General features: G+C 28.0%; 1 protein-coding gene across 1 annotated transcript in view; it reads right to left on the bottom strand.

Annotated features, from left to right (window-relative positions):
• LOC114124795 (probable G-protein coupled receptor 158) overlaps window positions 1-14,535 on the bottom strand; it is a 59,763-nt gene that overhangs the window by 3,142 nt on the left and 42,086 nt on the right. Inside the window, exon 11 of the mRNA XM_050206115.1 lies at window positions 15-81. Within this exon, the coding sequence (XP_050062072.1) occupies window positions 29-81 (53 nt within the window). The 3' untranslated portion in view covers window positions 15-28. The remainder of the gene's footprint in view (window positions 1-14; window positions 82-14,535) is intronic.

Raw genomic sequence — 14,535 nt, 5'->3', positions numbered from 1 at the left:
GCATAGTATCTTACCTAAACCAAAGCCATCAAGTCATCACGTTGAATTTTGAACACGATGGTCCTTCGCCATAGCTGTTATCTAATGAATATCAAGAATTAGTTGTGAGAATTGCGAAAATAAAATAACTAATACATTTAAGAGGATACTGGATACCAAATCCGCATGTAATGTCACTCTCTTAGACACTTACAAAATATTAAAATTGAGTTTGGTAGAATTAATTTTATATTGTTATATTTTATATTAATGTAATAATACAAGTATTATAAATGTATCTAAATATTCATCTTTATAATTCTAAGTCCCTCCACGTAGGACACACTAACGGGCTTGACCGTGTTCGACCAAAAACGTATTCTTCCCTTTTCGGCAGATTCACATTATGATCAAAATCTTACCCTTTGCTTTTCGGCCAAAACATAAAGTTTGATAATACTATTATGTATTATAATACTTAAGTATTACAGTATTACGTCATATAGGCTAACATATCCGGTTAAAATAATATCTCAATACTACGGTAGGTAATTAATTTTTATTTAAAATTTGTTAGACAATTTATAATTATTTAAATTTCTTATTTTTCCATTTTGTTATAAGTTAATATTTTATTTAAAAAGGCGATTGTGACAAAACAGCTACAGAAACAATGCTAAATGATAAAACATTGGTCAGTAAACCATTAAACACTTCTTGTTCAGATCATTTTCAAACAGATAATGAAATGTTTCAAAGCATAACATGTGTGTATATAATCATACAAATAATTCAGGGTTACAGATTTCTAGCTATTTTATTTATACCCAAGTAACTACTAATTAGTAAATGATATTTTTTGTAAATGTATGTCTAAAAGTCACACAAAATTACTGCAATCTTTATAAACTTTGTTTTGTAGAAATTATAATGATATTTTGAGGTAAAAACATTTTAATTACATAGGCTACATTTATGATAGGTAACTATCAATACTTTTGTATACGTACCATTTAAGTTTTAGAAACAAAATTATGAAAATATCGCTCAATACTTAGGAACTAAGATTGTGTTCTACATTTAATCAGACTGTTTGAATTTTAAGGTACACTTAATTGTGTAAATGTTAGTATACTAGAAGAACTGATACCATAAATTTATAACAATTTACAAGTATCTAATACTTGTTTGTAAACTGATCGAAAATAAGTACATATTGTAAATATATATGTTAACATAATTCTTAATTAATTGTTATTCATATTTTAAAGTAAATCAAAAGGGAAAATGAACAAAATCACCTAAATCATCAAAATATGGTTGAACAAATTTCAACTATACTTGCATAATATGTCAAATGTATAGATAAGAAGTTGGAAACAATAATGGAAGACACTGTAACTTTGGTTGAAAATAATGAATATAACTTAATTGGTTTTTTCCCAATTACAAGTGTTGAAGCTTTTCAAAATATTCAAACAAAATTATTACTCTACTTTTGAAAAACTAATGGTATGTAACATTTTCAAAACAACTTTTCGAACACAGTTGTTAACTTCAATTAAATACATTTATAGATCAATTTTGTTACCCAAATACGTGGTCTTAATGTTCATAATTTCACAATAAGAGTATTTGCAAGAGTTTTACTAATGAATTAGCCACCCAATATTCGTGGACAGGTTATAGAAATAACAACCCACTGAAGCAATTACAATTAACTATAATTATAAATGGTAATTTAACTACATTTATTTTTAAATTATTTGCCTAAACTAATTTAAGAATATACTATATAATATGATGTATGTATATTAATGATTTAAATATATGTTACGGTAAATGATGTTATATCGGAAATTAACGTTATTCGCCGGTTATTTATGTTATTTACCTACGAATGTGGGAATTGTCTAACGAGTAATAATAAAGTGATCGCTAAACTAATCGTGGTACTAATTGGGTAAATCAATAAAACTTTATCGGCCACAGATAAGATGGACACTGGACCTATACAGTATACAATTACTATACATATTATAACATCGGTGGAGCCATGGAGGTTACACTTGAAAATATCATACCTAACGAAAATTTATATAGATTATTACCTTATTATGTGTACAACTGTCGTCGTATTTACAACTTATTTAAAATGGCTATCGATATCCAGACTGTTCGCACAACTTTTAACGAAAAAATTAAAAATATTCTTACGAACAAACAAGATGACAATAACTCATTATTGTCTACTTAAGACTATAATGATGTTATTGAACAAGTTAAAAAATCAAAAATGTGTTTAAAAACTGTCAGTGAAGCTAAAACAAAGAAGGACTATCGTGTAGGACGTAAGTACGATATTTTAAAAATAAATGGAAAATAACGCCTTATTAGACCAGTTGATGAAAAAAATGTTGTATTGTATTATACAGCTTGTGATGTAGTTAGCTTCAAGCGTAGACCAAGAGATAAAATTGGGAATCTAAGTTTAAGAACTCCATATGCTCTTTCTACTGGATTTCTGGTTCTTATTATTGATTCATTGATTATTGATTAATGTTTCCTCTTGGATTTATAAAAGGAGTCACAATATGACTGGTATGACTGTTATATCCACTATCTGCAACAATTAAGCTATTTCCCCATTTACCATTAGGCAATTGTGAATGTGAATGTGAATGTTTGAATTTCTGAAAATAGTTTGATCATGGCAAGATCCTGGCCAACGAGCTACAATGTCCATTATTTTTAAATTGGGTGAAACAACTGTTTGGACATTTAATGAAAAATATCCTTTTCGGTTTCGAAAATATTCGGCATTATGACCTCCTAAAATATTATTATTATTATTATTTTATTTGATACATAAAAACATCTATCTGATAGTGAAAAAATCTAAATTTGTTTATGCAACATCATAGGCGATAATTTCTCATACCTAATGTTTATTTTTATATTAATTAAGTAAATTTTATTATTTGCATTATAAGGAGTTAAAATATATATTATTATTTATTACTTTTTAGTACGTAAAAATTACATAAAATTGTTAACTTTTATATTATTTAAATAATGAAGCCCTGAGGCACAAAAAAAAAAATTGGGGAGGTGTTGATACAGATGTTTTATTGGCGATTAAGATACCAAACTTCTACCTATGTATAGCATTACAATGTAAATTATTTTTATATGAAGTTTAATAATAATAAATAACCTGGGCTTTGAATTCGAATATGTGTGCAATCTATTGCACCTATAGCTCTTGGGAATCGAGCAATTTTGTAGAAACATCTCTGTAATGTATACACTTCTTCATCTGTAGTTGGCATACAAATAAATTGATGACATAGTCGTGCAATGGCTGTGCTAACAGTCCGAACAATTATACAAGCAGAAGATTTACTAACACCGAAAAAGTCACCAGCAGTAATAAGAAAACTTCCTGTTGCATAGAATCGTAGTGTTAATAAAAGTTTGTCTATAGATAATATTGCACAATTCCTTAAGAAATAAAGAGGATTAAAAAATATTATTAGGTAGGTAGTTGAAGATTATTAATTGGAATTAATCAAAATAGTATTGACTGATTCCAACATGTATTATATGTTGCCATTTAAAAATAGTAAGGTGTATCATAAATAAAAAAAGACTTAAAGATGCTGGAAGTATGGAATGGGGAAGAAATGGCAAAAGATAGAGAAAAGTGGAGGTAAATATTTGTTTCGGCAATGAGCCTGAAATGCCTGTAGAAAGCCAAAGAAGAAGGTGTATCATATTGATATGTGATGATTATTAATAAATATAGAATTTCACCATTCAATGCTGATTTAATACTTACAAACTTATGTTTTAATTTCATAAATACAACCTTACTAGTTTGGTACAAAATAGGATGTACCTATCAATTATTTTAATATTTTATTTGTTTAAATAAATTATTTTTTTATTTTTTAATCCAAACTTACCATTGGTTTTCTACAGATATATCGTTCCTTATTAATTCCAATACTTGTTCAACAACTACTTTAGAAAGTCTAAACCTTATCCTAAAATCATGATCATCCCATTTAATCATATGATTAATTCTATCTCGTACCGTGTAAGGTCTTCGACGATAATTAATGAACTCTAATATTTCGTCATCGTTGTCATCAAATAAAAGATTTGGCTGAAGATTCATTATATTGGTTTTAGTTATTTATTCTTAAAAAAAATTAACAAATATGTAGATCTGGTACACATAAAATGTATATATTTTTAGCCAAAATAGTTAGTACATTGTAATCATATAATGATTAGGTGTTAATTTTTGTATATTATTATATTATATTATATTATTTTATGTTTGAAAAGTTTCAGTTAACTTTCTGTTAAATTTAACTGACAGTTAAGTGTCTCTAACTAGCAGTTAAATATAACTGAAAAACCGGGCCTAAGTAAGTAATATTAAAACCCTTAAAACCAAAATGCGCTGAAAAATCGCTTATAATCTTATCGATTTTTATACGTTTGGGGCACTTGCAATATTGCAATCCAATAACGGAATAGAATTCGTATTCGGTGATTAATGAGCTTCATATAATGTGAAATGAAGTCAAAATCGTTCACGGAAAGCCAAGACGTAGTCAAAGTCAAGGGTCAGTTGAACGAGCCAATAGAGACGTTCAAAAACTGCTAGCTGCTTAGATGGGTGATAATAATAGTTCCGATTGGCCATCGGCATTAAGATTTATTCAGTTTGAAAAAAATATAGCTTTTCATTCAGGTTCTATTAACATTTTTCTAATTGTTATTCATAGTTAATAAAAATTGTTTTTTTTTTTTAATGTTTATTATTTACATATTAGGAATAGATAGAACGTCATATGAGACGATGTTTGTCTGCACGGCTAGAATTAGTTTAATATCATCTAATCTTCCAAACGATGAAATACAAGAGGTCATTACAGAAGAAGATTTAGAAAAAATAACCACTGAACCAATTACCGAAGAAGACGAAATCGGAAATTAAATCATAGAAAACGCAAAAAAAAATTCGGAACTTGGTACCTAAATATTTTTAAATTATTTAACAATAAATATCCGAATTCTAAATACAACACAAATAAAACTAAAATATAAATATTTAAAAATTATTTTTATAATTTATTAAATTATTTTAAATATTTTTTTTTAGATGATCTTCAAGAAAATATTTGTACTGCCTAACTGGTTCAAAAATGAAAATCTACCCTAACCTAACCTAACCTTATCTAGAGACAAAATGAGCTATTTTTAGTAAGTTTTTTTAAATATTATTTTAAATTTATTTGTTAGTTTCTAGTTACCTATTTGATAAACACATGTTCTATATTTTATTATTTTCATAATATTTGTAATAATTATTGTTTATAATACGTCTAAATATCTATTAAATAAATTTGTTTTTAATAACTAAATATCTTATTCATTTTTTTTTAATAATAGATAAGGAAAATTTGTATATGGTTGCTCCTTTAAGAAATAACCAATCATTCCGTGAAAAAAGGATGAATTTTATCATAAAGATATATGTGCTTTAGAAGATTTACCAATTGATATATCATCTGTATTAGTATTAGAATATGTGTTTATTTTATATCTGTTTAGGGGTTATGAAGATATTGTAAAGTTTTTGGGTAAAAGGTTAAAAACCATTACGGCTTGTAAACCCTGGAAGTATTTCTGAAGAATTATGTAGTATTAAATCTGTTTTGCCTGTTGAATTCAATCGCTTACTAAGGCCATTAGACGAGTTTGAGTTGTTATGGGCTACGAGATATCAAGGCTAAGTTAGTATGACCATGCCTCTCGTCAAGGGTAATGCGGATGCTACTATGACCATGACACGTGTCGGGATAGTAAGCGCACCAATAATTATAGTGCACTAATGCTGCATTTGAGATGTTATTGCACATTCTCAAATTCGTGTTTGAATTTGCAACAACTAAAAGGACACCTGGTTTCACCCAGAAGGCGACAACTTGACGTAAACAAGAGACGCACCACAATATATAAGGGAGCCCGAAGACCAGCAAGTCAGGGGCGTCATTTGCGGTACGCAGGGTATACATTTGCGTACCTAAAATTCTAAATTGTAATTTTTGGCCCGCAAGGCACATGCATATGGCCCGCCCGACCACATCACAAAAAAAAATTATATTTATATAATTATATTAAAATAATAAATTAATATGTACCTAAATATTATGAAAGTTGATAATTGATTGATTGATCCCATCTTTATAATCACAAAACAACCGTTGTATGATTATTACTAGTAACCACAAATTTTACTGATTTTAATCTGTGCATATCTATTGTATTGCTTTATATTGTTAATTGTTTTTATTTAATTTGACTGTTGAAGTTTCAATTTGTATTTAATTTAGACATTTATAGCTTTTGCACTGCTTACAGCTTGTATTATGTCATTTTACTTTATTTTAATTGTGTTAATAATTATTATTATACTACTAAAGTATGAATAATGTCAAATATGTCAAGAAAAAAATAAACAGTGGCCTGCTCAATATTTATGCGTACCAAAAAAAAACATTGAAATGACGCCCTTGCCAGCAACGGCAGATGTACCAAAGCTATCAACAACTGAGCACTTTCACGATACTCAGCCACTTATTTTATTTGTTACATGAATTTAATTTATATGCAATAAAGACATATTTCGTTATTGAGTTTAACTTTCGTTCAAAATAACCATCTGGATTTAAATCTGATACTGGCACGCAACAGAGTACTGGAAAGATAGCGAGTTTAGGACTTTTCTAATATACACAGGACGAATTGTTTTGAGAAAGCGTTTGAATACTACTTTTTATAACCATTTTACGATTGTATATTGTGCTATTTATGTGTGAAATTATTAATTTCACCTAGAACATGTTATGCTTTTAATAGTATTGCTAAAATGTTATTGAAACAGTTTGTAAGGGAATAACCTTCTCAATATGGTCTAGAATATGTAGGTTACAATGTGCATGGATTAATTCATATCACTGACTTTGTACTGATACACGGATGCTTAGATAGATTTTCTGCATTTAAATTTGAGAACTAATTACAATTTGTAAAAAAAAGTTGTAAAAACTCAAGGTATCATCTTGAAGATACTTATAATCGTGTAATGAAACAAATAAATATTGAATCTACTTCTGTTAAACTCAACTACCCTATTCTCAAAAATGAAAGATATTATGACCCTTCAGTTAAAAAGTCTGTTTATGAAACCTATTATAAAGAAATTATTTTTGAATAATTTGTTATAAATAATTCAAATTTAAAAGAAAATTGTATTTATGCAAAAGATCATGGTTTTGTAAAAGTGGTACACATATTTAAATGTATGAATGGTACAATTAAATTTAAAGTTCTTAAATATTATATATCTCCAATGTTCCACCATCCCATATCTTCAGATATAAAAATATTTTATGCTCATGATATTATTTTAAAACCTCCACTAATATCAATTGATGTTCATAAGTCAGTTGCATTGCATTATTACATACCACATAATTATTTGTATTATTATTATGTTTTTTTTTAATTTTTTACTTCACAGTAACAGTTGTTAAATTTTAATTGTATTTGAATTATGTTATTAATAAATGATGATAAAATATATTAATTTATTGTTATTACCCCTCCCCCCCCCAAACAACGGCGGTATTTAGCTGTTGGAAGGTATCCATTAGGAAAGGTTTCATCATTTTAACTGTATTATAATGCATTTATTATGATATACAGTCTACCAAACTAGTTGGTATCTGATAAAGGAGATAAATTGTATAAAATATAGAAAATTATTAAAAGTATAAACTCATTTAGCTGGACTTTGGAAGGAAGCAGGAGAAAATATGCTGAATGAACTATTTGAATTCATTAAAGATATTTACAGGACGGCAGATATACTTACCAAGACTTTGTAAAGAGTATAATTATTCCCATACCAAAGAAGACATCAGCTATAAAGTGTGAACAATTTCGAACCATTAGCTTGCATTCGCACACCTCAAAGACTTTAAAAAAAAATTATGTATTAGAGAATAGAAAGGAAAATAGAAGAAACATCATCAGAAGACCAATTCGGTTTTAGAAAAAATACGGGTACGAGGGAAGCGATATTGGTTTTAAGATTAATAGTGGAGAAAAAAATATGTAAGTCAACGTTTAATGCTTTTGTTGATATTGAGAAGGCATTTGACGATGTTAACTGGGAAATAATGTTTAAAATTATGAAAAGAGCCAGAATTGCAACCACGAAAAGAATACTGCTCTACCAACTGTATAAAAATGAAAAAGCAATCATAAAAATGGGAGATATTCAAAAAGTCCAAAATAAAGAAAGGTGTTAGACAAGGATGTACTTATCACCTTTAATATTTAATGCCTATATTCAAGAGGCCATAGATATTATAAGAGAGAGAATACAGCTAGGAATAAAGGTAAATGGTTACAGAATAGACATGTTGAGATTCGCAGACAACATTGCAATAATAGCGGAGAACGAAAAAGATCTAATAAATATTTTAGAAACATTGAAACAGGCGATGAAAAAAGATTTACATAATATGAAAATTAATACACAAAAAAACGAAAATACTATTATGTATTAGATACAACAATATAAGAACAAGAATAAAATTAGAGAATGGTGAAACTATAGAATAAGTAGAATACTTCATATATTTGGATAGCACTATACGCTTAGATGAGAGATGCAAAAAGGAAATTATAAAGAGAATATGCCAAGCCAAAGCGGCATTTTATAAGATAAGAAATATTTTTATTTAAAAAAACATTGACCTTAATATTAGGAAGAATCTACTAAAAACATACATCTAGAGCATTATGTTATATAGGTGCGAAACATGAACTATTGCAAGAGAAGAAACGAAAAGAAAAGATGCATTCGAAATGTGGTGCAACAGGAGAATAAAAAAGATAAGTTAGACTGATGGCATTACTAATGAAGAAATTTTAGAAATAGTATCTGAGAGGAAATCAATGTGGAAGAGTAAACAGTTAAGGCGAAATGAATTAAAAGGTCAAAGTTTAAGCACGATGCGCTATTAATAATCTAAGGAGTAATTGACGGAAAAATCATAGAGGAAGATTAAGAATGCAATACATATGTTAGATAATGGAGGATCAAGGATGTAACTCATATCAAAAGTTGAAGAGGAAGGCTAGTGATAGAGAAACGTGGAAGTTGCTGCAAACCAATCAATTATACATCAATTATTGATATTTTGTCTTAATAGAGACTCTTTAACAATACTTATGTCTTGGTGCATTCTACAAATACTTTTATGTGGTAGTTTCTATCAAATCAAAATTAAACTCGATGATCTCTCATCAAATAATTGTTGACAAATATTAAACATGGGTTTTAAAAATTTTCAATAAGTATAACATAAAGAATGTATTGAAGTTTTTGTTTTTGTTGAAAAGGAAATCAATTTTTATAAAATTAGGTCGAAATGACCTCACTCTTTGAAACATATCCATTCCATATTCATCCATCCTCTACGCTCTATGGTTCAAATTAGTGATGGGAAAGAACGCGTTCATATTGTGTGAACTTCACATAAACGATTTCAATTTTCAAGAAATGAATTTGAACGTGAACTAAGTTTTTATTTATTATGATCTTAAAAATTTTGGGTTTGCTCTTTGACAATTTAATTTTCATGGAACATAGTTATACATTTATCAATTTTAATTTTTTAACACATTTTATTCAATAACATTTTTATTCTTAATAATAATATGAACTAGTTTCTAGTTTATATATAATATATAACTAGTTCAACTATGAACTTTAACTTGAACTAGTTAATATTTAATGTCTTGAACATGAACAAGTTCATTTTTATAAAGAACTTTCCCATCACTTGTTCAAATAAACCTTTTGCGCGTTGCATGTTCCATGCAAACTCCGCCAACGCTTCTTTCTCATTTTTTACCTGATCTATTAGAATCTCACACTTAATTTACTACCAACTTATTATTTACAAAGAATACAACGTATATGTATTATACGTAAATTTCTATTTTTCTATTTATTGGTATGTTTTTACTTCTTCTAAATGTTTAGCTTTATAAATAAATGCTATACTTGGGCCAAATGCCCTTATATAATTAAAATAAATAAATAAATATTAGAATACATTTATTTAAAACATTACAACTTAAAAATTCAATAAGCGCTTGCGTATGCAGCGCTAGCATACCTGATGGGAATTAGGCTAACGAAAACTGGTCGCCGCCGGGTCACGGTCTTATTTTGAATTGGGCGGAACCTAACGTAGTAGGATCAAAAAGTTGCCGGTTTTTCATTTTATTTTTTTATATATACAATTTCAATTTAAATCTACTTAATCTCCTTCAAAATATCGTTCTTCAGCACAGACACACTTACTCCAACGACTTTGTAACTGCTAGAAACATCTTTGATATCTCTCTATTGGAATGGCCCTGAGATTCGCTATCGCGTTTACTTTAATGTCTTCAACCGTCACAACGTTCACCTATGAGTCCAAGTATTAGGTTTGGAAACAGCCAGTAGTCACGTGGAGCAATATCTGGTAAATACGGGGGTTGTGGAATTGTAGAAATTTTTTATCCGTTAAAAATTGCTGAACTGCAAAAGACTAGTACTACGGTGCATTGTCATGATGCAAAAACCAACCATTTTCCCATTTTCGTTGCCTTTTTCGCCGAATTAAATCTTTTAAACGCTTTAAAACTTCGATATAAAAACTTGCGTTGACCATTTGGCACCAAATTTTTAACTTTTTCGATTGTTTCATCATTTGTTGAAGTTGACGGCCGGCCACTCCGCTCTTCGTCTTTAAGTCACTCTTAACCATTTTTGAACCGTTTAAACCAGCGGTTCCCAACCCATGGGCCGCGGCCCACAAGTGGGCCGCGAGCAGCACGGTACTAGGCCGTGAACAATATAATATTATTATATATTTTTGTTTCATACTTATAATATTTCTGGTTATAATAATATTCGATCAATATTAATTACAGTGTAAAATAAGTGTACGGTATCGTCGGTATCGAACGTTTGATGTTTGAATATAGTTTTATCTCATATAATATATACTATATTTTATAATTATAATACGTATATTATAGGTGTGGTATTATAGTGGGCCTCAAAGATATTTTTACAAAATTGGTGGTCCGCACAACTAGAAAGGTTGGGAACCGCTGGTTTAAACCAATCATAAACGGCTGTTTTTTTAATGCTTCATCACCATAAACTGTTTTCAAACATTCAAGCATTTCTGCAGCAGTTTTTTCAAGTTTAAAACAAAATTTAATGTTAGCGCATTAATCAAGTGACATTTTGAAAAAATGCGTAAACTCAGTTTCGTATGGACATGATTACGGCTCACATGAGACTAATGTAATTTTAACGAAAAACCTTCAGATAAATAATGTCTAGTTTTAATTTCAATAATCAGATATTTGTTAACAAAAATAGTTTTTTTTCTATGAATAAATTCCGAGAACTTTTTGATCCTACAACATAGTTTGAGGAACGAGGTGACCACTGACCAGGAATGAATCATTAAATTTTTATCTCTTTTACGCACTATTCACCATTGAGGAAGTTCACTGTTCACATACCAACGAACTTCTAACTTATGTTGTAGTAGTGCTCTATCTTGTTGAAAAACAAAATTATCACTATCTCAATGTAACTATGGAAACAATCAAACTTGTATTGTATTTAAGTATGTGTTACTTGTTATAGTGTTTAAATTAAATTCGTCAATTTTCTATGACCTGCAAATATTTTAGGTTTTTATGCATACTTTCAAATTAATATTTTATTATTTTTATACGCTAGTATTGTTTAAACTAGACTCTATTGATTAAAATGAAATATTGTACATTTTATATTAAGTTGTTCAAATTACTATTCTATATTATATTGTGTCAAAGAACTTTCCTTTAAAAATTATTATAAAATAAAATAAATAAATATATAATCAATTTGATTATGATTTATGAAAATAATGACTGTAATATGTTGAAGAAATTAATAGCTTTTTGAAATGTACTTGACTCCCGGATTAAGTATGGACTATTCAGTTTAAAAAAAAAAAAAAAAAAAGTAAAACAAAAAACTAGATTAATGTGAATAATGATATTCTTTATTAATACTTGTAAATTGATTTACTAGGGAGATGAATTGAAGTTATCGATCGATTTATAAAAAGTATTTTTGTTACCAAGAATAGACAATTTCAAAGCAGGAATTTACACAAGAGGGTCATTGAAAGTTTAATATGAAAGTTTTGTTCCAATAAGACCTACTAGTTAAACTAAATCCTAAGCTATAATATGGCGCAAAGTTGTAAGTGGAAAAAAACAATAAGATCTAACAATTTGTTCCTATGCTTTTTATTTTTATAAAGTTATCAAAATATAACCATTTGATTAAACAACTGTTCTGCCCAAAATAAGAATAGATGTTTCTTTAAATTTTTTTAATTTTTCACTCTATACTTTGAAACCATTTTTATCGATATTTTCTATTTCTAACCAGACCACAGCTTGATTTCTGTGAATTCATTCTACCATCAGGATGAACTTTCCATAAAAATATAGTTAAAACATTAAATGACTTTTTTTGATCTCGAAAAAAGTCATGTAGATGTCAAAGATTTATTTTGTTGAAAGTCAGAAACTTAATATATGAATTTAATAAACAAATTAATTGCTCTGTGTTGAATATCATAGTTCACACAACAGCAGAAACAAGCCTAAAATATTTATTATATTGGTATACAATATATATATATGAATATATTATGATGAATATACTCCATATAGAATTCTTGACTTCTTAAAATCTTCATATTAAAAAAAAAAATTGAAAAACCACAACAAAAAAATGAATTAAATGTAATAAATTAAAAAAAAAGTATTTTAAAATCACTGTACCACTTATTAAAAAATTGAAAAACCATAACAAAACAATAAATTAAAAAAAATAATAATGTATTTTAAAATCACTTGTACCACTTAGAGAGAGAGTAAGACTGAAAATATTTTTAAAATAAGTTTTTTTATTAATTCAAGATTGAGTTCTTAACATTACATTAGTTAGGTATAAAATAAAAATTATAATTTTTATTTTTTTTATAATTAAAAGAAATTAAAATTATTTCATTGATAGAACTGAATTTACAGGTATTTTATAGGTATACAATTTTGTATAATAATAGGCAAACCAAACAATGTCCAAAAAAGACAAAGCGATAAAATGATAAGTTCATTTTAGATTCTAAACGAAGTAATGAATGTATTCACTATTGATGTACAATAATGTGTGTGTGTGTACCCTACAGCGTAACTTGTCAAAATAATGCTTCAATTTAAAACTTCAGAGGTGGTTTCCGATGACAAAGTGAATATCCTTGGAGCATTATAGAAGTCAAAAGTAAACATTTTCCGGCAGTTTTCAAAAAAACCCAAAAAACGGGAATTTTTACGCAAAACAAGTTTTCGACATAATCGATATTGTAATATAGATGTAACTCAAAAACTAATCACTGTAAATATTTGAAATTTTCACCAAATGTTTATATTAGCGTTATCTATACACATGTGGTAGCAGGCGAGGCTATAATCGTAGTTTCCTCCGCTTTTACCAACGATCGTAAATACTTGCGTTAGTCGAGACGCGTAAGTGTACTTCGACACAAGAAAATGGAAAAGGTACCTATAATCGACAATTGTTTTATGTTGTTGACGCGATGCGTCGTTTTATTACAACGTAAAACAAAATAAGTAAAATAATCGACAAAAAAAAAAAAAAACGTTAACAAAATAAATACAAAAAAAGGAAAGACAAAAACGTGTTTCGCGACCGTCGAACGGTAAAAATGGCGTTCGAACGAAAACGGTCACGGAGCCACGGAGGTAATCGGTAGTGAAAGGAACAATCGAGAGAAATTACTCGAAATACTCGATTGTTAGATTTAATCGATTATTTCGATTGTTTTGAAAACTCTCGAGTGATTATTAATTAGTGGGTTATTAATTTATAATAATAGAATAAGATTTATATTTGATAATACCTATAATTAGTACCTGCACAGATATTTTAAATAAAAATAATAAATACATTTTTTTAATAACTTTATGAATTTAAAATAACGATTTAAATTTAAAAAATTGTATAATTAAGATTTATAACATTGAAAAACTAATTATACCTATGTTGTTGTACACGTTTTGATACTTATTTTATAAAATGTCAAATAGGTAAAAGTATTAATTAGTAGGTAATTAATTGTAATAGCTAATGCTCTAACGAATAGTAAGTATAAATAACGAGAGTTGTATTGAGTGTCGAGTAACCTACTCAAGTAACTGATTAGTGATTACTGACTACTGAGCGCAATGAAATATTAAATTGACCTAGAGATTTTTTCGAGAGCATCTCTCTTTTGTTATAACCTCTCGATTATAAAAATCACTCGA

The sequence above is a fragment of the Aphis gossypii genome, chromosome X, assembly GCF_020184175.1.
Source record: "Aphis gossypii isolate Hap1 chromosome X, ASM2018417v2, whole genome shotgun sequence".
Lineage (NCBI taxonomy): Eukaryota > Metazoa > Arthropoda > Insecta > Hemiptera > Aphididae > Aphis > Aphis gossypii.
Note: the sequence above shows the minus strand (reverse complement) of the source record. Positions and strands in the feature narration are given on the sequence as shown.